A 25,307-nucleotide genomic window follows, 5' to 3' on the forward strand; every position below is an offset into this window, starting at 1 on the left:
TGTATCCCCTGTGTTATATAAGACAGTCCTTTGAAGTACAAGAAGAAAGTCCTAGACCTTGGACTTCAATTTATTTTTTAACTTTTTTAAAAAAAGATTTTATTTATTTATTTGACAGAGAGATATCACAGGTAGGCAGAGAGGCAGGCAGAGGGGGGGGGGGGGGGGAAAGCAGGCTCCCCGCCAAGCAGAGAGCCCAATGCAGGGCTCAATCCCAGGACCCTGAGATCATGACCTGAGCCGAAGGCAGAGGCTCAGCCTACTGAGCCACCCAGCCACCCCTAACCTGTTTTCTTTTTTAATGTATGCTTTATAATGTGCATGATTTGTTAGCTTAGAAGTACTGACCGTATGATATCTAAATCTATCTGGGCCTGAATGCCCAAATGTTTTACTGATGGGGATGTTAGATTTTAAAAAGTGATGGTGCCGGGGCACCTGGGTGGCTCAGTGGGTTAAAGCCTCTGCCTTCGGCTCAGGTCATGGTCCTAGTGTCCTCGGATTGAGCCCCGCATCGGGCTCTGTGCTCTGCAGGGAGCCTGCTTCCACCTCTCTCTATCTGTCTGCTTCTCTGCCTACTTGTGATCTCTGTCCGTCAAATAAATAAATAAAATCTTTAAAAAAAAAAAAGTGATGGTGCCTGGGTTAGAATTGTAGGCTGTGAAAAGGGGAGTACTGAGATGACATGTCAGATAAGTCAAGGCCTGGGGTTAGTCTTAGGAAGGCTGCAACAGTAATATCAAGTGGGAACTGTACATTTGGTAGGAAGCAAAGAAACACATTTCTAGGTTTAGGGTCAGTGAAGGTGTAAATTTATGGAATTAGATTCTGCCAACTATGTAGGCAGCTGTTTGATATTTTTATATTTGTGTTATTGGTTGTAGTGTTTAAGTTTTCCTGGTCAAGTTTCCCTTTTTTGGCCGTGCTGTATAATTTCCTTATCTTCTCTACTGCATTCTAAGCCTAAACAGTACAGAGTAATAACGGTACTAATAGTGGTAATAATAAAAACATTTATTCAGTCAACATTTACTGATTAGGTACTAATTCTGGGGAAGAAATGGTAAGCAAAGATCAGAACTGATCACTGGATTCATGGTGTTTATGTTCTTTAGGGGAGATAAACAATCAGCTAGTCCTCAAATTGGTGTAAAACTGTTGTCTGTGATAAGTGGTACAAAGGACAGTGCATGCTGTCAAGCTTGTGAAGAAAGTGAACTATTCAGGGAGGGTCAATAAGGCTTCCCTTAGGACAGGACCAGCTACAGAATGTGTAGGGTCCAGTGCAGAATGATGACACGAGGCCCCTTGTTCTAAAGAATTCCAAGACTAATGGCAGAACGTGAAACTGAGTGTGGAGCCCTTCTAAGCACTGGCCCTGTGCAGTTGCTCATGTAGCATGTCCAGGGATCTGGCCCAATATCTCAGCATGTTTGAGCTGAGACACTGCAGGGGTGGGAGATAGCTCTAGGTCAGAGGATACAGCACAAATGAATCTTTGGGGCAGGAAGGAACATGGTGCATCCAGAAACTGACTGAAGGCTAGTGTGACTGGAGTGTAGAAATAGGCGGAGTGGAGTTATGATGAGGCCAGAAGGCCAGAGAGGTAGAGAGGGAGAGGTATGAGGCCAAGTTGAGGAATCTGATCTTTTTTTTTTAAGATTTTATTTATTTATTTGACAGACAGAGATGACAAGTAGGCAGAGAGAGAAGGAAGCAGGCTCCCCGCTGAGCAGAGAACCTGACGTGGGTCTCGATCCCAGGACCGTGGGATCATGACCTGAGCCGAAGGCAGAGGATTTAACCCACTGAGCCACCCGGGCGCCCCAAGGAATCTGATCTTTACTACAAGAGCCACGCCAACTGTTGATGTGTGGGAAGCATAAAATTTACTTTTTCTTTTTTTTTTTTAAGATTTTTATTTATTTATTTGACAGACAGATCACAAGTAGGCAGAGAGGCAGGCAGAGAGAGAGAGGAGGAAGCAGGCTCCCCACTGAGCAGAGAGCCCGATGTGGGGCTCGATCCCAGGACCCTGGGATCATGACCTGAGCCAAAGGCAGAGGCTTTAACCCACTGAGCCACCCAGGTGCCCCTAAAATTTACTTTTGATGTGCTAATAATACCAGTATCTTGCACCTTGACAACATTGCACAGTGGTCTGTCTGGTCCCCAATCCTACCAAACTTTCTTTACAGAAAATTTGAGTTTCACCTTCTATATGTATTCCAAGGCCAGTCTTTCCCAAAGGCAAGTTTAAAAAGGCACTTCATACTGTGAGTGTTTTTGGTGGTAGAAATTGAGAATAGCATAGGTGAGTCCTGAAATTTTATTCACTATTGAATTAGTTTATGGTCTAAAACATTTTAGGTCAATGGAAGTAAAACTAGCAAGGGATAAAAAATGTTTTATTGTTGTTTAAGATGTTTCTTTTGAAATGCTACAGATTTTTAAGGTCTGTTGTTAACACTGTAAGTTCTTAGTCTCCCTCTCTTTTTCACATGGCAGGAGCAAGAGGTGGGTATTGACTAACCTTGGGAAAGAGGAATAGGGAAGCAGTTGCATTTTGGACTTTGTCTTTCCTGTAATAGTGTTCTCAGTAAAGAAAACTTCAGTTAATATTATCCAAACCAAGAAATAGAAATAGAAATGTTCTTTGTCATGTGTGGATAATAGTGTTCATGATTCATGGATTTACTTATGAAGGCAGTTAATAGAGTTCATTTCCTAGAAGGATACTTGCATGGTTGGTTTGTAGATCCACTGCCATGCCACACAACTTAGGATTTTCACTTTTGGCACTCTATTGAATAACACTCTAGCTATTTCTTCTCCCATGTCATATTTAAAATGTAATTATTTGAGCTGGTTCATGTAGGGGATGCACTCAAATCAGTGATGTTTGTATACTTTGAGTTGCTCATGGGTGAGATAGGTAGTTGATCATTCTTTGCATACTCTACCATTTCTTGCCTCCTGGTCCATGGATACACTGGCATGCCATGCTGCTAAACTGATATATATAGAGAGATATACATATCTCTCTATATATTTGTATATACATACATAGTTGTATCAACCCAGTTCCTTCTCTTTTTAAATGATAGGTTCTATTTGTGAAGATAACCTCAGATGTTTTGGCAGAGTTACTTCTCGAGAATTTATTTTTGACAGTAATTTCTGAGTTGAATATATTTTGTATTCTGGATCAAGGAAAACAGCCCCCTCCCACCTAGTTTCCATCTTTAGATTCTATTAATAACAGAAATTTTAGTATTTGTAGGCAACTTCTCTTTTTGTGATTAGATAGTAGGTCTCAAGGTTTCTTTGTTTTCACATATGTCGTTGTAAAGGGTCTGGAGAATCCATGGTGGTGATAATAAACTAACTTTTTCATGGAACACATAAATTGCTGCTCATATGAAACTGCGATATTGCTGAGTAGTAAAGTAGCTTCTGATTAATCAGAATACTTAAATTATATTGAGCAGATGCTTAATGCTAAGTGTATGTTATTCACTGTTTTGAAAACTTGTAATCCATGTCTATCACATACAAAACCTAGCTAACCGAAGTTAAAATTACTACAATATTTAATTAGAACATCTCATTGCTTTAACAAAGTTAATAATACTAGGTTCAGTAAAACTTAGATTAGCCAGAATATTTAAGGAACAGAATGGTAGGTTTAATCAATTACGCCCGTCTTTCTTTCTACACACAATTAACATATGCAAAACATGCTACAGGGTAGCATACATAGATGGGACACATCTGTGCCCTCAAGAAACTTAGTTTCAGTATCTTTGAAATTTTTGTTAATTTTATTCTTAAGCTTTATTGCTTTAATTAGATTTAGATGCATACAATTGAATCTTTTAAAAATTAATTGAATCTTCAATGATGTAGGATTTTACAACAAATGAAACTCATTGTATTGTTTCTCATATAGATGTAAACGTTATAGGTGTGCTGACCATACAGTTTAGCCCAAAAGGTTATTTTTTAGTAATTTGCTGATGGCAGCTTGTTTTTGTTTCCTTGACTTTTATCTTAAAAAACTATGTTACACAGGTTAACTGGGTTCTTAGTAAAATTCTGCTTTGTTAAAAGTTTACAGTATCATATAATAAATATTTAGTTTTATTGCCTTTTTGGTATATGAGTTGAAACTCGGTAGTTTTTGTTTATATGTATAATATTATGAGCAATAGCGTTCAAAACTATGTATGGTGCATTATTTGCTTGAGGTTTTCGTGGTATCCCTAAATACGAGTCTAATTTTGTGTAGCCCAAACCAAATGAAAAGTAGCATTTATAATTTACAATAATATGATTTTGTTCCTTTTCATTCTGAAGTACGAGTTAAAGCAAATTAAAGGGGTCCTCCCCCGCACTCCCTGGACTGTTCTGTGCATCTCAACGAGAGGTTAAGTGTTATGGTCAAGCCTGGCTTCAGGCCTAAAATTAATTTTACTAGCTTTATTTCACATTGTAGGTACTTACTGCTTCATCGTTCTCTTTGACTTTGTTTTTGTGGAGTGGTGGTGGTGGGTTCAAGGTAACGGAATGTTCTATAATACAACATGGTTCTCCTGTGTGTTTAAATACTACCAGCTTATAAAGAAAGATGCATAGCCTGAAAGAGATATATTTGATTCTTTCGTATAGTGTTACTTGTTTGAAAGTTTACTTTGTTAAAGTTTATAGTAAAATACTGTTTCACTTTTTTTTGATAGTGAATCAAATTCAGTATCTCATTTTTTTTAAAGATTGATTTATTTATTTAAGTAATCTCTGCACCAAAGTGGGGCTTGGACTCAAAACTCTGAGATCAGGAGTCACATGCTCTCCCGACTGAACCAGCCAGGCACCCCCAAATTAAGTATCTTATAAGTAACATTTTGGAGTGTCTTTGTTTGGACGATAAGGAATAGTAGCATATAGGCTGTTTTAGTTCTTAAATTTTCACTTTTGATTGGACAGGATGTCTTCCACCTCTTCTCTGTTGAAATTACAACAGGAGCACAACTCCCTACCAAATAATAAACCAAACATGCATTTAAAAGAAGTTATCTAACCTACTTATACCATATACTATACAACCTAAGGTAGTGTGATTGGTTGCTATATTTAAAGTAACCTTGGCAGTTGACTTTAATTAAATTCTCTAGGCAAATCTTTGTGCTTATTAATCGGGTTATTGATACGTTTTTGCTTTATGTACTAATTATCACTGCCTTGTTTCCACAGCTGCAGAGCCTTGGCCTGAAAATGCTACCTTGTATCAGCAACTGAAAGGTAGGTACTTGTTCACAATTAAAAACAGCTCATATTAAAAAAAAATGGCTCATATAAAAATATATCTAGGAGTGCTTGGGTGGCTCAGTCCATTAAGCATCTGCCTTCAGCTCAGGTCATGGATCTTAGGGTCCTGGGATGGAGCCCTGCATTAGGCTCCCTTGCTTAGTAGCGAGTTTGCTTGCTTCTCCCTCTCCCTCTGCACCCCCACCCCTGCCTTGTGCTCTCTGTTGCAAATATATAAATAAAATCTTTTTAAAAAACAAAAATATTGTTACCAGAAAATCCGCAACCCCTCAAAATCATTTACTTCTGAGAGAACATAAAGAAGGGATTCTCTTGTGCAATTTGTCTAGGAGATTTTGCCTAAACTTGAATCTGCCAGTGTAAACCAACTATTCATGGCCTATAAGGTCCTTAGTTTATTATTGACTCATTATACTGGCTGCTGTAGGCAGTGTAAAATGATGTGGCTGCAGTAGCAGTTGGCAGATTTACTGCACCAGTAGCTGACACAGCAGATTTTTGAAGTCCTGTGGTAAAGTGGGCTCTCAGTGAAAAGGAACTGTTAAAATGTATAGGCTAGGATGGTTCAGGCTCCCTCTAGCAGCTCTTCATATATCATCAGATCACATTATGGACCCCATTTGGGGCTCAGCAGCCTGCTGCAGTTGTCAGAAGACTGCAAAGTAATGAAGACTAATAGGCAGCAGCCCTAGTCTTCTAAGCATGGAATTTTTATTGCAGCAAACTTGTCATCTTTCTTTTGTGTGACAGACCTAGACACACTGTGCAATATTAACTGCAAGCTGGTTTTATATGATTTTGAATGCTTTTAACTAGAGGGGTTTGAGCACATACCATTTTACTTAATTTTAATGAAAAGAAGAGGAATAGTATTTCTTGAAAAGTTGAAAAATGAATTTGTTTTTAAGTGAGTGATTTTAATTAAATATTGTTGATAAAATACAAAAAAATGATCAAATAGTTTTAGAGGAAATAGTCTTTGTTATGTATGCATTGTGATAATTTAATCAAAAATTCTGATTACCCAATTGTATTGATATAGAACTTCATAGTTCCTGTGGTAAAAATCTGTACCTTTTATTTTTAAAAATAGGAATAGTGTTTTAAAATAAAAATATTTACAAGTATATTTTGCTTGTTTAGCAGTCTCACTTTTGACTCAGACTTTTCATTGTATTTCCACAGGGGAGCAAATTTTGCTTTCTGACAATGCAGGTTCTCTTGCTGTGCAGGTAAATATGCAAATAATGTAATAATTTTCACTTTGAGTTACAACTATTTTTTTCTCTCTGGGCAGTCTGCGATGTTATATATTTATGATCTTTCTGTGTGATTTACCATTATCAATATAACATCTTTTCTGTGAAGTGTGATTTTATTATGTAATATTTTCAGTTATTGTCAGTATATAAAATAAAAGTCTTCATTCTTTTTTAAAAATCACTTAATATGCTAGATTATTCTCTTAATAGTTTAGCTTTTGGCTAGATATGATGGTATTGATTATTTGTGGTGATACGTTCATTTATGGACACAGTTATTATTTGTAAAGATTTATTTACCACATATTTTTAAGCATCATTCTTTCACTGTGCTCATTCTAGTCTAATCCATTTGTTAATCTTAAAGCAGACATTCTCTTCTCTAGCTGTTTCTTATATATTTATTGATTACATTAGCGTCTCTTATTCCCAAACCACTTATTGAATGCAATAGCTCTTCATATTGTATATCACAGTTGTGTAATCCAAAGAACAGTTAGTGGTCCTGTAAACTTTAAACTGCACCACAGGAAGAATAGAATACTTGGGGATTATTTGCTTTAAAAACTAAAAAACACTGTATATTAACTAACTGGAATTGAATTAAAAACTTAAAAAAAAAAATAAACCAAGCCCTTACAGATACTGCTTACAGGGCTCTGTGTAACCTTCACTCATTCTATTTCCCTCTTTCTTCTCTTTCATTATCCTGAATTTGCTCATATGATGGGACTACAGATAACTTACACATACAAAAAAAAAAAGAACAAAAATAACTAGTATTATAGATTGCTTTTTTAATTCGTGTAAATTTAACAAATTGTATATGTTGTTTGAATGTTTTTTGGTACTTGACTTTGTTTTTTATATTTGTCCATATTGATAGATATACCTCTGATTTACTCATTTTTATTGATGAGTGTTATCCCACTATATGAATACACCACAATTTACTAAAGAAAAAGGTAGAGAAATGCCTATGGAGATTATAGAATTAAAGTTATTCAAACATTTGCATATGTAGCTGTTACTTATTTAGTTAGCTTACATAGTTTGAATCACAAAGAGGATTTTATTGTGCAGCACTAAAAGATAACTTAAAAGAGAAACTAAGACATGTGGCATTTTTGGAGATGGGATGATAAGCTTCTGGAGGACAGAAAGAAAGCCTGTGAGCTTTTGCTTTGTTCTAGGCATGATAGTAAGCACTTGGTCATCTCACATTTTTTATTCAACTTGATATTCTCTGCATTTGGTTACTATGTCTGATAGCATGTCACTTAGTATATTTTTGCTTTCATTAAGGCAGGGAAAGAAGGAAAAGATGGAAAGAAGAAATGTGTTTGGATAATAATTTATTCATATGAATATCTTTCTTTCTTTTGGATTTATTTTAAAGATTTTATTTACTTATTTATTTGTCAGAGAGAGAGCACAAGCAGGCAGAGGCAGAGAGAGAAGCAGGCTCCCCAGTGAGCAAAGAGCTGGATGTGGGACTTGATCCCAGGACCCTGGGATCATGACCTGAAAGCCAAAGATAGTGGCTTAACCGACTGAGCCACCCAGGCATCCCGTCTTTAGGATTTATTTTAAATCTTTTTACCAAAAATGTAAATTACATATATTTTATTTATTTACCCTTGTTTTATCTTCATTTTTAAAAAGATTTTATTTATTTATTTATAAGGGGGTGAGAGAGAGAGAGCACAGAGGGAGAGGGAGAAGCAGACTCTCACTGAGCAGAGAGCCTGACGGGATTTCATCTATCCTAGGACCCTAAGATCATGACCTGAGCTGAAGGCAGATGCTTAACCAGCTGAGCCACCCAGGCACCCCCCCCTTATTTTATCTTTAGATACTACTATTACAACTTGTATATTTTTTTTCTTAACATTAACTTTTGAGAAGCAGAAATTCTCAGTTGATTTTATGTAATAAATGTGGACTTTATACTGCTATTAATCTTTTTTCTTTTTTTGGTGAGGGTGAATTTAAATTTAGCTTTCAGATACTAATAACAAACTGCGTAGCATATCAGGTGTACTAGGTAAATGTTTGTTGAGTGAAAGATTCATAAGTGTGGTAAAAGCAATTTCGCCTGATAACTGAACGCACAAGCAAATTATTTGCTGTGTATAAAATAGTATTTTTCAATGTTTATCTTTGAAAAAAATAACTTCATAGCACAGTGAATATGTTCATTGAAGCACTAATTCTTAACCCTTTTTAAATTGCCATTTTTGGGATAACTTTTTCCTGAAAAAGTTATGAAAACTATAAACCATTTCTCCAGAAAACATTCCAGTGCGCACACATGAGATAGACACATACCTTAGCTTTTCTGCATATGGTTTCAGGGGGTTTATGGATCTCCTTGCTGAAGCTGTTTGGGGATTCCCTGTGAAAAATTATTGAAGTCATTTTCACCAATTAAAAGGTATTTTGAGAAGGAATAGAATGGTTCTTAACTGAAGGAGATTTCTACCCGACAGAAGACATTTGACAGTGTTTAGGCATTTCTGGTTGTTATAACTGTTGGGGAGGGTGCTGTTGGCATCTACGGGGTAAAGGCCAGGGATGCTGTTAAACAGCTTTCAGCACACAGGACGGTCCTTCCACAGCAAAGAATTACCCAGCCCCAAAGGTAAATAGTGTGAATGTTGAGAAGCCCTGGAATGAACTAGTTTTTAGTACAAACCAAGATATCAGTATGTTACCATTAAAATAATAATAATAATAATAATAATAATAACGTTTTAAGTAATCTGGGGAAGGGAAGAAAAAAGAAACCTTAGTATACACTTTATTTAGCAACTCTGTTTTTATGGTTTCTATTAATTTACTTTCTCTCCATGGCTTCTCAAAATATAGTTGTAATTAATAGTAAAACCAGAAAAAAAAGAGAACCTTTTAAAATGCAGAATTTGCTTAACCATTTCAATTTTTTGTTATCCTACATATGTCACTTAGATGATAAATTAACCAGCATATATTAAAAATTCTTAGTTTTCTTCAATATTCTTTGACTTGACAGCTGATAGTAGCCATGACTATAAATGTGACTTTTCTAGATATCTGATGTAAACTTTATGGAGTAATTTTCTTCTATATAGTGGACCAGTATCCGTTTAGAAGAATCAGTTAAATGTGTAAAATTGATCAAAACAATGTGACAGGTATCCATAAACTGGATATTTTCTAGAAGATACCAGATATCAGGCATCAGATATTTTAATAGTCTGCCAGTTAAGCCATCAGGAAATTTAAATTTTACCTAGAGCATAGACTTGGCATTTATTATAGTCCTGGAACTAAGTGGTTAGATCTTTTTTGATTAAAGGAACCCTTATGATTTCAGTTTAAAAGAAAATAAATTTTTTTCCCATGACTGTTATTTCCTCTTAGGTTTGCTTTTTCCTCCTCACCCACAAAGTACTGGTATTAACCAGCAGTGTTTGTCTGGTCATATAACAGTCCTGTATGTTGATTAGAGTGAAGTATTAGTGTAGCATGTTCCTCTGGTTCTCATGAGCAGTGTGTGTGTGCGCGTGTGTGTAGTGGTATATACATACATGTATAAGCAGCAGTCTTTGTGTATGTGTAATTGGGAAAAGAATTTTGATAATCTCTGTTACTGAACAGGCAAATCCACAGAGAGAGAAAGTGTGTTAGTGGTTGCCAGGAGCTGAGGAGAGGTAGAAATAGGAAGTGAGAGGTATTGGGAATAATGTAATGGGTACAGGGTTTCTTTTTGAGGTGATGAATATGAATATGTTCTAAAATTAGACAATGGTGATAGTTGCACAATTTTATAAATATACTAAAAATTGAATTGGACACTTAAATATAAGGATGAAATGTATGTTGTATAAGTTATATGTCTATAAATCAGTTATTCTTTTTTTTTTTTTAAAGATTTTATTTATTTATTTGACAGAGAGATCACAAGCAGGCAGAGAGGCAGGCAGAGAGAGAGAAGGAAGCAGGTTCCCTGCTGAGCAGAGAGCCCAATGTAGGGCTTGATCTTAGGACCCTGAGATCATGTCCTGAGCCGAAGGCAGAGATTTAACCCGCTGAGCCACCCAGGCGCCCCCAGTTATTCTTTTAAATTAAAAAAATAATCATTCTCTGTTACTACTCTCACCTCCTAAACCTGAACTATTGTCCAACAGATATATAATGTATATAATGTTGGCCACATACGTAGTTAAAATTTTGGGGGGTAGCTGGGTAGCTCAGTGGGTTAAGCTTCTGCCTTCAGCTCAGGTCATGATCTCAGGGTCCTGGGATCGAGCCCTGCATCAGGCTCTCTGCTCAGCCTGCTTCCCCCTCTCTACCTGCTGCTCTGTTTACTTGTGATCTCTCTCTCTGTCAAATAAATACATAAAATTTAAAAAATTTTTTATAGTAGTCCTATTAAAAAATGTAAGAAGAAACCGATGAAATGAATTTTAATCATGTTTTATTTAACCCATTGTATCCAAATGTTATTTTACCATGTGATCAGTACAAAATTGATTAATGGGATGTTTTACGTTTTTTATATTAAGTTCAAAATATGTGTATTTTACACTTAGAGCACATCTTCATTTGTACTAGCCACATTTCAGGCGCTCAGTAGCCACATGCAGCTACTTGTATTGAACAGCACATGTCTAGAAATATAGTATGAGCCAATACCTATGAACTCCTCTGCAATTTTTCTGAGTAAAATGTCTTATTTTCTTTAAGAAGTTTATGACTTTACTGATTTGGTATATGCTGTCTTTTATAGCAGCTTCCAGAAATGAAATGGGAGTTGGTCTCTTCCAAATATAGAATACCGTAAACATAACTCTTTGTTGTTCCTCTGTAAAATGGAGATATAAAGAAGCTATTTTATTGGATGTCATGAGGGTTGGATGTGTTAATATATATAAAGTACTTAGAAAAGTACTTGGCACAATGTAAATATGCAGTGAATGTTGGTTATTATTTCCTTCTCTCTTACTCATTGACAGAAGTGTGTATAATCAGTATCAGCAGGAGGAATGGAAGCTTGCAGGCTTTATAATGCTTAAACACCTGGGAGTAATTAAAATAAATGTTAGGTTTAAGAATTTTTTTGGAGGTGTGCCTGGGTGGCTCAGTCAGTTAAGCATCCAACTGTCGGTTTTGGCTCAGGTCATGATCTTGGGGTCCTGGCATGGAGCCCTGTGTCGGGCTCTGCACTCAGTGCCCGAGTCTGCTTGTCTCTCTCCCTTCCCCTCTCCCTTCCCCTCTGCTCCTCTGCTCCTCCCCCAACTCATGTCCTCTTTCAAATAAATAAATAAAATCTTAAAAAAAAATTTGGGGGGAGGGACATATTTGAATTTGTGTGAACATTATTAATTTTTGTAATCATTCACGCCATACCTAAAAAATGTCAATATTGAATGCTTTAATTCAAAGTATTTAAAAAAAATTCTGAATAGGATTTGTTTTAAAAGTGAGTTTCTATTGAAGACTATTATTTAAGGCATTCTACTGAGAGCTTTTATATGAAGTATCTCATTTAATCCTTACCATAACCCTGGTGTAAGGGACTATTATGAACCTCATTTTAGAGATGTGGGAACTGGGACTGAGCTTTGCCCAAGGTCATAGAGCCCACAGACTGTGGAGGTAAACAGACAATAATGATTGAGTACCTATCATGTGCTCATTACTATGCTAAGCACTTTATTCTTATTAACTCATTTAATCCTTAAAACAACTTGAAGTTTAGGTGCTATTATAATCCACATTCTGCAGGTAGTGTTAGTAAGAACAGCAATAATAACTGAAACTAAAATGTACACAGTACTTACTCCATGTGCCAGGTCTTGTTAAATGTACCTTACATATCATAGATAATTTTCACACACAGCAACTCTAGGAGGTGGGTAGTAGTAGTAGTCCCATTTTACAAAGTAGCAAGTTCAAGTGGAGAGGTTCTCAAACTTACATGGGTGTACTTGGCAGAGCTGGAATGCAAAACCAGGGAGTCTAGAGTCAAGAATCCATGCTTATAACACTTTGTTGCATATCAGTTCAGTCCAGGGACACAGATCTTTGAATTTTTATTCAAAAATAAGTGGACATTTAAATTCCAAAAATCATTTCTGACATTTCCTAGCAAGTTGTATCTTCAAATTTATAGATTACTTTAAGATGTGAAAGATAAATGTGTTTCAGCTTTTGGATCTCTGAAATGTGATAAAGGCAGTCTTACCTAAGTTTTCAGTTATTGTGAAGCTCAAGTTAGATAACAAATGAGAAATTCTTTTGAAAAAAGTGAAAGCAATAGAAATAGCATTAGAAATACAAGATGATGTTGAATGCTGAATTAGTGCCTATATTTTATGAATGCATATAATAAAATTGTTACTTACTAGTAAGTTTTAGAAAGGGTGTTGTTTATTATAGGAAGTCAACTTACAAAGAAACCTGTTTTCCTTTTTGGTATGGCTTAGTCTTTTGCAAAAGTTTGGATTTACTTTTAGAAAGTGTCTTGAACTGATGACAGTTATTAGAAGGCTGCATACAAGAGAATGCTACCTTTCATTTACTCAGTTTTTATACTCACTTCCAGTAAGAATAACATTTAAGCTCAGATTAAGGGAAATATCATTATTCTACTTAATATTCTCATTTCCCCCTTCTCGTGAATGAGTACTCTGTCTTTAAAAATGAAAGGGCAGACAACAAAAAAATTATTTTTTTCTGTTGAATATGTTGTATCATTTAAAAAAGTCAGCATTTTTATAGGCCCTATTAATTCTGGGCCATGAACACTTACATGTCACATCTGCTGATAAATTGTTAGCTGACCCTTGCTTTTTTCCTTTTAGCAAATGATGCTTTTTAGGTAGACGTATTAATTAGCAGTTAAATGATAATATCCTCCTGTAGTGATTGGGAAGAGCAGGAGAGAGGAGGAACTCTCTCCCCTTCGGATTGTGAGTCACTTGTGCCACTGGAGAAATAACAGTGCTTATGAAAATACATCCGCTGTAAACATGTCTTGTCATTGAGGTGGCTGCTGTGGACAGCTTACCTTGAGAATTGTGGAGGAAATTATTTTGAATTTTCAGTTTGGTTTGATACCTTTTTTTCTTTAAACAAGTTATTTATGGTTGTCTGCAGTTTTTTTTTTTTTTTAAGTGTTTGTTCAAACCTGATAAAAATCCAAGTAGGATGCCGCCAGTGTGTATGTCTTAATAGAGAATTAAGAGAATACTCTTTGATGAAAAATTTTTTTAAATTGACATAGCTTTAAGTTTCATAGACTGTAAAAGTTTTTTTGAGGTTTTTTTCATCCCTTCACTTTGATCATCCTCTGCAAAATGAGGCTTCTGTATTTACTTTCAGGAATAGAAGAAGGAAAGGAGCGTTTAGAGGTAGAGAAATTTAGGGAATATTTATTACATAGGAGACTTATAAAATCTTTTCAGTGTTTTAGTAAAATGAGAAAAATGGAAGCTGTAGGATGTTTTCTTTTATCACTGAATTTAAAGTCTTCAGATTGACTGTCTTCTATCACCTTTTATATGCCAGCAGTATTAAAGTATTTTGGTGATTTATGCTTATAAAACTTGGAAGGACTTAAATACTTAGAAGATGATCTTCAGAAAAGATAATTTAAATTGAGATAATTAAAATTGAACTTAAATTGCAAACAATTTAACAGATTAAAAACATTTTCAGTATCAATATTAATTCCTCAACATAAATGGTGTGGTATATACAAAACATTTAAATTTGTGTTACAGGATTTGTGAAAATGAAACATATTCAAAATAGAATTTGGTGGCTATTAGAGTTGTCATTTTTAGTGAATAGTGAAATAAAATGGTTTTGGAGGGTAATGGGTTGCTAATATAAGTAACTATTTAACATAGCAAAAATACACTTTGCTGCAGTCAGGAGAGATTTCAAGTTAGAATATCAACCATACACTTTTCTGCTTAAAAAGTAAATAGTGAGCAGGATTTTAAAATTTGTTGCTGTTAAACAGAACAATGAAGACATAGCAGGATGAAAAAATGACAGTCTATTTTTTATACAGAAAAGGGCTAGAATTCTTCATTATTAGATATACAGTATCAGCATAATCGATCTAGCAGCATTATATTTGAGCTGAAAATACACTTAAATTTGAGGCCCTACACTAGCCTGTGTGAACAAAACATCTTTCATATAGTTCTAAGATGAAATTACCCTTGAATGAATAGCATCTTCATTTATCTTCAAACCTCTTCTGTGCTCTTAGTGTATCTACTCTTTCAACATTCCACAACAAGAATTACATTACACCATTATACGAGAGTACTTCTGCAGTATGAAATAGATTGGTTTGGAAAATGAACCTGGCTTTGCTATAAATTACATTCTCAGGTACAAAGGAATTTGTTATTTTGTTTAAAATAGTCACAAATATAATTAAGGTCTTAATTTATGTTAAACTACAAATATAGCTATTACTTTAACTGGATTAGGAACTTAATCTGTCACTTCAGGAATGATACCTAACACTTTTCATTTGTAACCTTAGATACATTATTTCAATTACAGGGTCTGCAGCTGTTTGATATAAAAAAATGAATCATTTTATAGGTAGATTTGTTCGTGGTTTTTAATTTTAAAACATGCTTCTTCAGTAAGGTGAAAAATAATTCTTTGGTTGTCGTCACAGATTTTCTTTTGTGTCCTGGTAAAATGAGATATGAATTAAAATTCAGAACCATTTTCATTTTGTGCACTGAAAATGGTATTGCATGCTTTAGAATAGTCCTTAGTGAATTCTTACGTGAAATTTTCAAATTTAATTATGAGATGAATAGAAGCTTTGTTCTAAAGAAGAAAACCCAAGGTCTGCTGTCTAAGGATAGCTTTACATGGTTAGGCTGAAAATTGCTTGTTCCCTATTAGAATTTGGATAACTTTGTTAATGGGATCTGCATACTTTAGAGGCTATGTTTATAATCCCTTAAATTCCATAGTATTAATCTGTGTGAGGCACTTAACCTTTTAAACATTCAAGAACAATTCTTTAAAATTTTGTAGTATTTTTTTATATTTTCATTGGCAAGCAATGTTGATTTTATTGCTTAAATGCATAGGATTTCTTATGTATTTAACTTGTAAGACAAGTAAATGTTCATTTTGTTTTTGGAATAAAGAAGAGGAAAGAAGGTAGTTGGTGCTGTTTATTGGTAAATGATCCACTATTGAGTTACTATTAGTTTATCAAAATGAATATGTTTTATATCCCTGCCATCTGCTATTTAGCTTATCTTAAGAATTTAAAATTTGTTGGAGTTTTTTGTTGTTGTTGTTATTTTTCTCAGTTGGGAATATTTATCTGTAAATAATGAAACAATCATTTATAAGAGCTCAAAAAAAGTAGTTTCCTTTCTTTACTCCCAAACTCTTCATTATTGAGTGCCAAATATCTGACTGGTATTGCTTTAGGTTCTTGGGTTATATGAATTGGTCTCTGTGACTATTTCATAGTTCCTGATACTTAGTATCGACCTTACAGCTTACTTTTCTTTACATTTAATTCTAACAGGGAGAGCTTGTACCTTTTCCTATTCTGGTTATCTTCTTTTGTTGCTTTCCTTCTGAACTTGATTTTTTTTCTACAGCTGTCAGATGTTGATGTATCTAAAGTTGAGTCAGATATTCCAAAAGTAGTTATCAGGTGAGAGTTGTGTTAAGGGAGATCTGTTCTCTGATGTGATCTGTCTCATTTGTGCTTTTACTAGCATTTCATGTTTTTGATACCAAATTTGCTCTATTTGAAGCTATTTATGCTCATTGAATTGTGTTTCTGATAATTTTTTAAGTTAAATTCCTGTTACTATTTTTCTAAAACAATATCTGCTTATTGATGTATTTGTCATTTTATTGATTTTTAAAAATCTGAATTTAACAGGAATTACATCTAACTTTTTAATGCAGTGAGTTTTGGTTCTATAAAATAACAAAATACTAATCTTTCTTGTAGCTTACTAGTTTTCTACAAATTTAGGTATGTTTTCATATTATAGTGAATATCTGTGGCTTAGTCATTGAGCAAATGTTACATGAGAACCTATAGTATGCTGAGGATAAAGTAGTGAGCAAGATGGAGGTGGTTACTGTGTGCTAACAGAGCCTACAGTCTGGAGGCCTTTTATCAGTTCATTTATCAGTTTCATCAATATGTGTGACTTTGAAACATTATTCAGAAAGTAAAAATTTGTTAAAATCAAAACATCTTTATTCATTTGTTTTTGCCTTGTTTAAAATATTTTATATAAGGTACATACTGTGATCATAGAAATCATATTATTTATTCTTTACCTTATTATTCTTTAAAAAAGTACTTTTGGTTATGTTCCCTTATTTAATCCTTTTAATATCTATTTAGGGATTTTTTAAATCTTGTGCCCAATTTTACTGTTTTGATTATAAAGGAAAATTATTTACCTTTTTCTCTTAAGGAGGTGTTAAAGGGTAGTAAGTGAAGTCAGCTTTCTTTTGAAACCACCAAGGTTAGTCTTTCTTCTTTTGCAGATGGGTACATGAATATTTGTTTCTAATATTATTACTGTTAATCTTAATAATATATTTATTGAACTACTATGTGCCAGATAGTATATAAGATGTTTTACACATTAGTACTTCAGTTAATCTGCCTAATTAATTGTCTTCACTTTAGAAATGAGAAAGCTTATGAGGTAAAGGAACTTTCTCAAGCTAACAGTCAACAAGATTCTACCCAGAGATGTCTCACTGGGAGACTTAAGTCTTACTGTTCTATTCTGACTCTTAATATTGATAAAGAGGGGGGTGCCTGGGTGGCTCGGTCGGTTAAGCATCTGCCTTCGGCTCAGATCTTGATCCCAGGGCCTTGGGATGGAGCCCCACATCAGGCTCTCTGCTCAGCAGGGTGTCTCCTTCTCCTTCTCCCTCTCCGTTCATGTGCTTACTCTGTCTCTCTTTCTCTCTCTCAAACGAATAAATCTGTAAAAAAATAAAAAAAATTGATAAAGAGGATTTCTATTCTTGTTCTCCTCCTTCTCTTTCTTCTCCTCCTTCTCCTTCTCCTCCTTTCTTCTCCTTCTCCTCCTCCTCCTACTTCTCCTCCGAAGTTGTCGTCGTCGTCATCTTCTTCTTCTTGCCTTCTTCTTCTTCTTCTTTTTTTTTTTTTTACAGCATGGAGCCCAACACAGGGCTTGAACTCACAACCCTGAGATCAAGACCTGATTTAAAATCAAGTGTCGGATGCTTAGCCACCCAAGTGCCCCCAAGGATTTCCATTTTTCAAAAGACATTCTAGTGTTCTGCTTAAACAGCATGTTTCTTTCTTTCCTTCTTTCTTTTTTAAAGATTTTATTTATTTATTTGACAGACAGAGATCATAAATAAGTAGGCAGAGAGACAGGCGGGGGGGCGGTCGGTAAGCAGGCTCCCTTCTGAGCAGAAAGCCCGATGTGGGGCTTGATCCAGGACCCTGGGATCATGCCCTGAGCGAAGGCAGAGGCTTTAACCCACTAAGCCACCCAGGTGCCCCATCAGCATGTTTCTTAAGTCTGTATTCTGTTAGGATCTATTAGATTATGCTAGGGACTTAACCAGTGACATTTAAAGAGTGGGAATGTGCTGGGTCACCCAGTCTTAAGAGTAATGTATGGTGTGTTATGAGTCAGCAACAGAAACTTGCCCTACTTTAAATGATGGTAAAGACAGAGTCTCAGTGAGATGTGTAGCATTCTCCCTGTGCAAATGTAGTGACCAGGCCAGGCCTGTTGTTGGCTGGCTGTGTTTCTCTTCAACCAGGTTTGAGCCCTTCTCATCATTTTATGAACTGAATATTTTTATTTACTTCTTCATTTGTTCATTTTTGGTTAACATAATGCAATTCAAACAAGATGTGTGATATTTCAAGGTTTTTAATGTTATAGATTCTATTTTCTTTCTCCTGTTAACATGATATTTATTGTTTTTTATAAAAGAAATTGATGATTTTTGGCTTTAAATATTTTATTTATTTATTTGACATGAAGAGCACAGCAAGCAAGGGGAGTGTCAGGCAGAGGGAGAGGGAGAAGCAGGCTCCCAGCTGCAAGGAGCCCAATGTGAGACTCCATCCCAGAACTCTGGGAGCACAACCTGAGCCAAAGACAGATGCCTAATGAATGAGCCACCCAGGCGCCCCGAGTTTTTGGCTTTAAGTTTAATTTCAGGGGCACCTGGGTGGCTTATTCACTAGGCGTCTGCCTTTGGCTCAAGTCCATGATCCCAGGGTCCTGGGATTGAATCCTGTGTTGGGCTCCCTGCTCAGCAGGGAGCCTCCCTCTCCCACTCCCTCTGCTTGTGTTCCCTCTCTTTCTGTCAAAATAGATAAATAAAATCTTTAAAAAAATAAATTTAATTTCAGTTAAGTTTGCCCATCCAGAATCTTTCTGTAATATTTTTAGTATATTTCTTTGGAAATAAAGACTTGAAGAAACTAGATATGCATAATTTTTAAGATGTTTTGTTTTATTAGATTTCTTATTAATATTATTGTTTACCTTATCTTAATTATAAGATCTCCAAGCTTATTTAAAATATCCTGAATATTGGACCATATGCTCAGATTTTAAAGGACTCTTGGTGACAATGGCTTCTATTTGTGTTACTTCTCAGTATATTTTCAGAAGATAATACTACTGTTATTGGATAGCTTCTCATTGCTTCTTCTTTAAGTGTGTGTTAAATTGACATTTTAGTTTAGTTTTTTTGTTTATTTTTTTATTTTAAAAAAATGTAAATTTTTTTTTTTTTTTTTTAAAGAGCGAGAGGAGGGGCAGAGGGAAAGGGAGAGGGAGAATCTCAAGCAGGCTTCATACCCAGTGCAGAGCCTGATATGGGGCTTGATCTCAGAACCCTAAGATCATGACCAGACCTGATACCAAGAGTCAGATATTTAACTGATTGAGTGACCTAGATGCCCGTTTTATTGTTGTTGTTTAATTATTATTTGAGGGGGAGAGAGAGAAAGCATGAGAGAAGGGGATAGGGTCAGAGCGAGAGGCAGACTCACTGCTGAGCAGAGAGCCCTATGGACTCAATCTTGGCACTCCAGGATCATGACCTGAGCCGAAGGCAGATGTTTAATGGACTGAGCTACCGAGGCGCCTCCTTGTTTTTGTTTTTAATTGAAGTATCGCTGACAGATAATGCTACATTAATTTCAGGTATACATCGTAGTGATTCTACAACTCTATACATTATGTTATGCTCACCGTAAGTATAGGTATCATTTATCACCATACAACTCTATTACAATACCATTGACTATATATTCCCTGTGCTGTACCTTTTATCCCTGTGACTTATGCATTCCATAACTGGAAACCTGTATCTCCTGCTTTTCTTCACCCAACTCCCCCCACCTCTGGCAACCATCGGTTTGTTTTCTGTATATATGGGTCTTTTTGTTTGTTCATTTGTTTTGTTTTTTAGAGTCTGCATATAAGTGATCTCATTCTTTTTTATGGCTGAGTAATAGTCCATGGTATGTGTCTTTGTGTGTACACACTACATCTTCTTTATCCATTCATATATCGATGGATACTTGGGTTGCCTTCATATCATTGCTATTATAAATAATGTAGCAGTGAAATAGGTGTACAGATATCTTTCTGAATCATTGTTTTTGTTTTCTTCAGATAAAGGTCCAGTAATGGAATTACAGGATCATATGGTATTTTTATTTTTAGTTTTTTGAGGAACCTCCATGCTGTTGTCTGTAATGGTTGCACCAATTTTCATTCCTACCAGCAGTACATAAGGGTTCCCTTTTCTCCATATCCTCACCAACACTTTTTAATTTCTTGTCTTTTTGATACTAGCCATTCTGACAGGTGTAAGGTGATAAATCTCACTGTGGTTTTGATATACATTTCCCTGATGACTTCATGTGTCTGTTGGCCATTTTTATGATGTCTTTGGAAAAATATCTATTCCAAGTCTTGTGCTCACTTTTTTTTTAAGGTTTATTAATTTATTTATTTTAGAGAGAGCAGGTGTGTGCACGAGTGGGGGGAGAGGCAGAGGGAAAGGGAGATAGAGGGAATCCCAAGCAGACTCCCTGCAGCGTGCAGAGCCCAACATGGGTCTCCATCTCACATCCTTGAGATCATGACCTGAGCCAAAACTGAGTCAGACACTTCACTGAGTGAGCCACCCAAGTTCCCCTTCTGCTCACTTTTTAACCAGATTATTTGGGTGTTTTTTTGGTGTTAACTTATGTCAGTTCTTTTATGTTTTGGATATGGACTTTTCAGTTTTTAAACTTGGTGGGCTATAGATGGAGGGGACAGAAGAGATCAAAGATAACAATTCTTCTTGGTTGTGTTTTTATTCTGCACAATAATTATAGCTCTACCCCTTCTTCTTTTTTTTTTTTTTTAAGATTTTATTTATTTATTTGATAGAGATACAGTGAGACTGGGAACACAAGCAGGGGAAGTGGGAGAGGGAGAAGCAGGTTCCTCACCGAGCAGGGAGCCTGATAAAGGGCTGTATCCCAGGACTCCAGGATCATGACCTGAGCTGAAGGCAGACACGTAATGACAACCACTCAGGCTCCCCTACCTCTCTCCTTTTCTTAACATCTCAATATTGCCATACTTGCAGGAAAATATTGACAAAGATTATGCTAATTTGTAGGTACTTTTGTCACCTCTTCCACAAAAGAAATGGAGATGGCCTTTAAGGTTGGGCTTCTCAACATTTGAGTAGAGTTGCTTATATGGTTTCAAAACATACAACGGTGCCTTAGTGACCAGGTCTTCGAAAAGAGAGCAGAGTTGTCCGCTTAGTGATATTAGAGAAGTCCCTATTAAAGACTCCCAAGTCTTTTGGGAAGAGACCACCAAAACCTGCTCATCCCACAGTTTTTCCTATTTTGGTAAATGGCAGTTCCATCGTTCTAGTTGTTTATTTCAGAAACTTTGAGCCATCTTTGGAGTTCTCTCTTTTTTCTGTATTCACATCCAGTTGTCAGCAAAACCTTTTGGCCCTAGCTTAAAAATACAGCCAGAATTTGACTTCTTGTTCCCTTTAGCACTCTTGTCTTGATCCAGGCCACCATCATTTCTTGCCTGGATTGTTGTAGAATCCTTCTAACTAGTGCTCCTGCTTCTATTCGTCTACTCTCTACAGTCTAATCTCTGTATAGCTGCTTGTAATCCTTTAAAGTGTTAGATTCTTGCAGTCTTCAGCTCAGCACCTTCCTAAGATTGTTCGTCTCACTCAAAGTAAAGGTTGGAATCCTTAAAATTATCTGTAAGTCCTACATGATCTCCTGGTTATCTTTGATGTCATCACTTAACCACTCACTTCCTTAATCTGCATTGTCAGACTGGTCTCGTTCCTCAGACACACCAGTTGACGCATAAGACTGCCTCAGCTCTGTTGAACTTGGACTGCTCTTCTCTTAGATAAGATACGTGGCTTGCTCCCTAACTTTCTTCAGGTTTATGCTCAAATGTTTCCTTACTGGTAAGCCCTTATCTGACCACTCTTCATATAACAGCAAGACCTTTGTACAGCTTTGTACGAAGGGATCATAGCAGGGATCACTATACATATTTTCTAGTTTATTTGCTTGTCTTCTTTCTCCATTGGAATGTAAAATCCATGAAGGCCTAGACTTTATGTTCACTGCTCTGTTCTCAGTGCCTAGAACAGTTGTGATACATAGTAGCTGCTTACTCTATCAAGTATGCGGATGAATGCATAAATGCTTTCCATCCATTCTTCTACACAATCAGAATTGTGTCTTCCTGTCCAGTTAGTTCACAAGAAGCTATGCATTGGGCCAAATAAATTAGCCTTTTGCAGGACTTACTGAGTTTGTTTTAATGTTTTGCTCCAGGGCTTTGGAGGAAAAATAATACAAAAAGCAGTTCTGCATTTGGCCTGTGTTGTCTCATGTCATTCAGTAGCCCTTACAGAAGATTCCAGATGAGAAATGTCTTTTGGAGTTAGTATGAGAAGTTCAGTTGAGGAGTGACCGCGTTCTTTTTTGAAGACTACAAATATTCTGTTGATGGAGTCACCGCAGTTTATACAATCAGTCTCTCATTCATGGGTATTAGGCTACTGTTATTATTATAAGTATAAATATTATAACTATAATAGGGCTTAGGCATGAATATTGTTACATATATCTTATAAAATATTATGCGAAGATGTTCATCTGTTTCTAGCAGCACAATTGTAGGGTCAAAGGATATGTACATTTAGGATTTTTGTAGCTGCTGCCAAACTAACATTGGGTTAGAATGCATTGATTTATACTGCAAGCACTGGTTGAGTATCAGTTTTGTGTTTTGAAATTTGACTAAGCAGTTTTTAAAAAAAAGTTTTTATTATCAGAAGTTTTGTTGCTTCATTAAGAAAATTCACATAGGATTAGAACTAGAAAAATTATTGAGTTTTAGACATCTTTAATCTTCATTTTGTGATTTGATATATTTTCAGATTTTCATGTTTGTTCATTTATCGAGCTGATCATCATTATCTGGCACAAAATTGTGTATTAAAATAGTAAATGCTAGTTCTAGAAGACAGAGGTATCTGGAAGGAGAAGCAAGAAGCATCAGAAGCTTGCCACCATGTTACTGAAAGATTGTTATAATAGGATCCCTGTCTGTATTCCCGATATTCTATTAACTACAACATCTGAAAGGGTTTTCCCAACATTTAAACTGCTAGTTTTATAATCTAATCAAAGTAGTGGCATTATTTACAATAACTTTTGAATCTAGGATTTAAGGTATTTGTAAGGGTTGAATAGACTGGTAACAGATCGTTCTTGTTCTTTATACTTTTGGCTTTGGTTTTACTTATGTACAAATAAAATATATTTTATTTTTCAAAATCATTTTTTACAAAAAAATTCTGAGCCATGGTTCCCAGAAGATATGATTCAGAAGTAACTACTGAACAAATAGAATTTAGAATCTTCATGGAGTATCATAGGTGTCATCTTCTGGGATTGTTTCTAGAATTTCTCTGATTTAAAAGTTCTCAGTGAATGCTCTTTCTAAAGCATTCAGAGTCAAGAAAAATTTATAATCCTTTTGTAGTTACTTTTTTCCTTTCTCGTAATAACAGTTGGTGACATTATATATTCTTTTTATTTTTTATTTTTATTTTATTTTTTTAAAAGATTTTATTTATTTATTTGACAGAGATCACAAGTAGGCAGAGAGGCAGGCAGAGAGAGAGGGAAGCAGGCTCCTCGCTGAGGAGAGAGCCCAATGTGCGACTCAATCCCAGGACCCCAGGATCGTGACCTGAGCTGAAGGCAGAGGTTTTAACCCACTGAGCCACCCGGGTGCCCCTATATATCCTTTTTAGCTTGGGGTTAGGAATTTTAGAATCAAATTTGCTACCTTATTAATAGACATTTGAGTTGTTCCCAGTATTTGATTATTATGGATCAAACTCTATGAGCATTGTTGTACATGTATGTTAATGACTATATGCCTTTTTGGGGGGTATAGTTCTGGGCATGGAATTGTTGGCTGATAGGGTGGGCATATGCTTAGTAGTAATTACCAAACAGTGTCAAGATGGTTGGATTAATTTATACTCCCACCTGTAATGTAGGAGAGGCTTGTCATATATACACACACACACATGTCTACTGACCCACCCTTACCCCATTCCCAAATCTGGATACCCAGAGACAACCAATTTTTAATTCTTTTAGCTGTATTATTTTTCCAGGTACTTACCTCTGTATTTTTAAGATGCTTGTGTTACTATTACTTTTAAAAATTTTAAAGTATCTATTGAATTCCACTATGAAATTCTCCTCTTACAACTCACCTTTTTCTCCTTCCCCATCTTCCCTATTGTGTTCTCACTTTTTTTTGTCAGATTAATACTAATACTTAGTATTTCCATTAGAATGTAAATGTAAATATATTTCCATTAGAATGTAAATATTGATCTCAGTTGAGTAGCTCAGTGTACTATGCACATAATCTTTCTGTGTGCTTTTCTCCCCTCAGGTTAGTAATTGTTTTATTTAATTCATTTGGGTAGTTTCTTTCATAAACTTTGATTGAACTATAATGCTCTCCCTCACAATGGTCAAATGCATCAGATACTTTTTTTTCTTTTTTCTCAGAAATACTACCTTTGAAACGTCTGTTCCTTCTACTCTAATTGGAGCAGTTCCTTTCTCTGCTGGCTTCAGAGCTGCTTTCTTACGACTGCTATTCGCCATCATCCAGGGAATTCTTTTTGCTTTTTTTTTTTTACGTTGGATCCCTTATTCTCTGGATCCCTATTCTTTCCCACCCCCTTCCTCCCTTGGTTTGTTATTTTTATTTTGTGCACCATGTTCTTCATTAGCTTTCTGAGAAAGGGTACATGGGAAATAAAAATTTAAAGACCTTGCTTATATGATACTGTTTTTATTCTTTCTTCATATTTGATTAATAACCTTGGCCTCATGTAGAATTTTAGGTTGGCAAGATTTTTTTCTTAGCATTTTGAAGGCCTTATATTACCATTGAGCTTTCAGAGGTGCTTTTGAGACATGAATGTCATGTATTTGCTCAGTCCTGTGTATGCTTCACTTTTTATTTTTCTTTTTCATGTTTCTTTCCTTTCTCTCCCTTCTTTCCTCCCTCCGTTCATTTCTGCCTTCCTATA

At 35.6% G+C, this 25,307-nt stretch overlaps 1 protein-coding gene across 2 annotated transcripts in view; it reads left to right on the forward strand.

Annotated features, from left to right (window-relative positions):
- Positions 1-25,307, forward strand: part of LOC111144877 (metaxin 2) — a 68,862-nt gene that overhangs the window by 21,611 nt on the left and 21,944 nt on the right. For both annotated transcript variants that reach the window (XM_022499451.1, XM_022499460.1), the window contains 2 exons: positions 5,254-5,301; positions 6,514-6,560. In XM_022499451.1, the coding sequence (XP_022355159.1) occupies positions 5,254-5,301; positions 6,514-6,560 (95 nt within the window). The remainder of the gene's footprint in view (positions 1-5,253; positions 5,302-6,513; positions 6,561-25,307) is intronic.

The sequence above is a fragment of the Enhydra lutris genome, unplaced genomic scaffold (assembly GCF_002288905.1).
Source record: "Enhydra lutris kenyoni isolate GAN:26980312 unplaced genomic scaffold, ASM228890v2 scaffoldscaffold1, whole genome shotgun sequence".
NCBI lineage: Eukaryota > Metazoa > Chordata > Mammalia > Carnivora > Mustelidae > Enhydra > Enhydra lutris.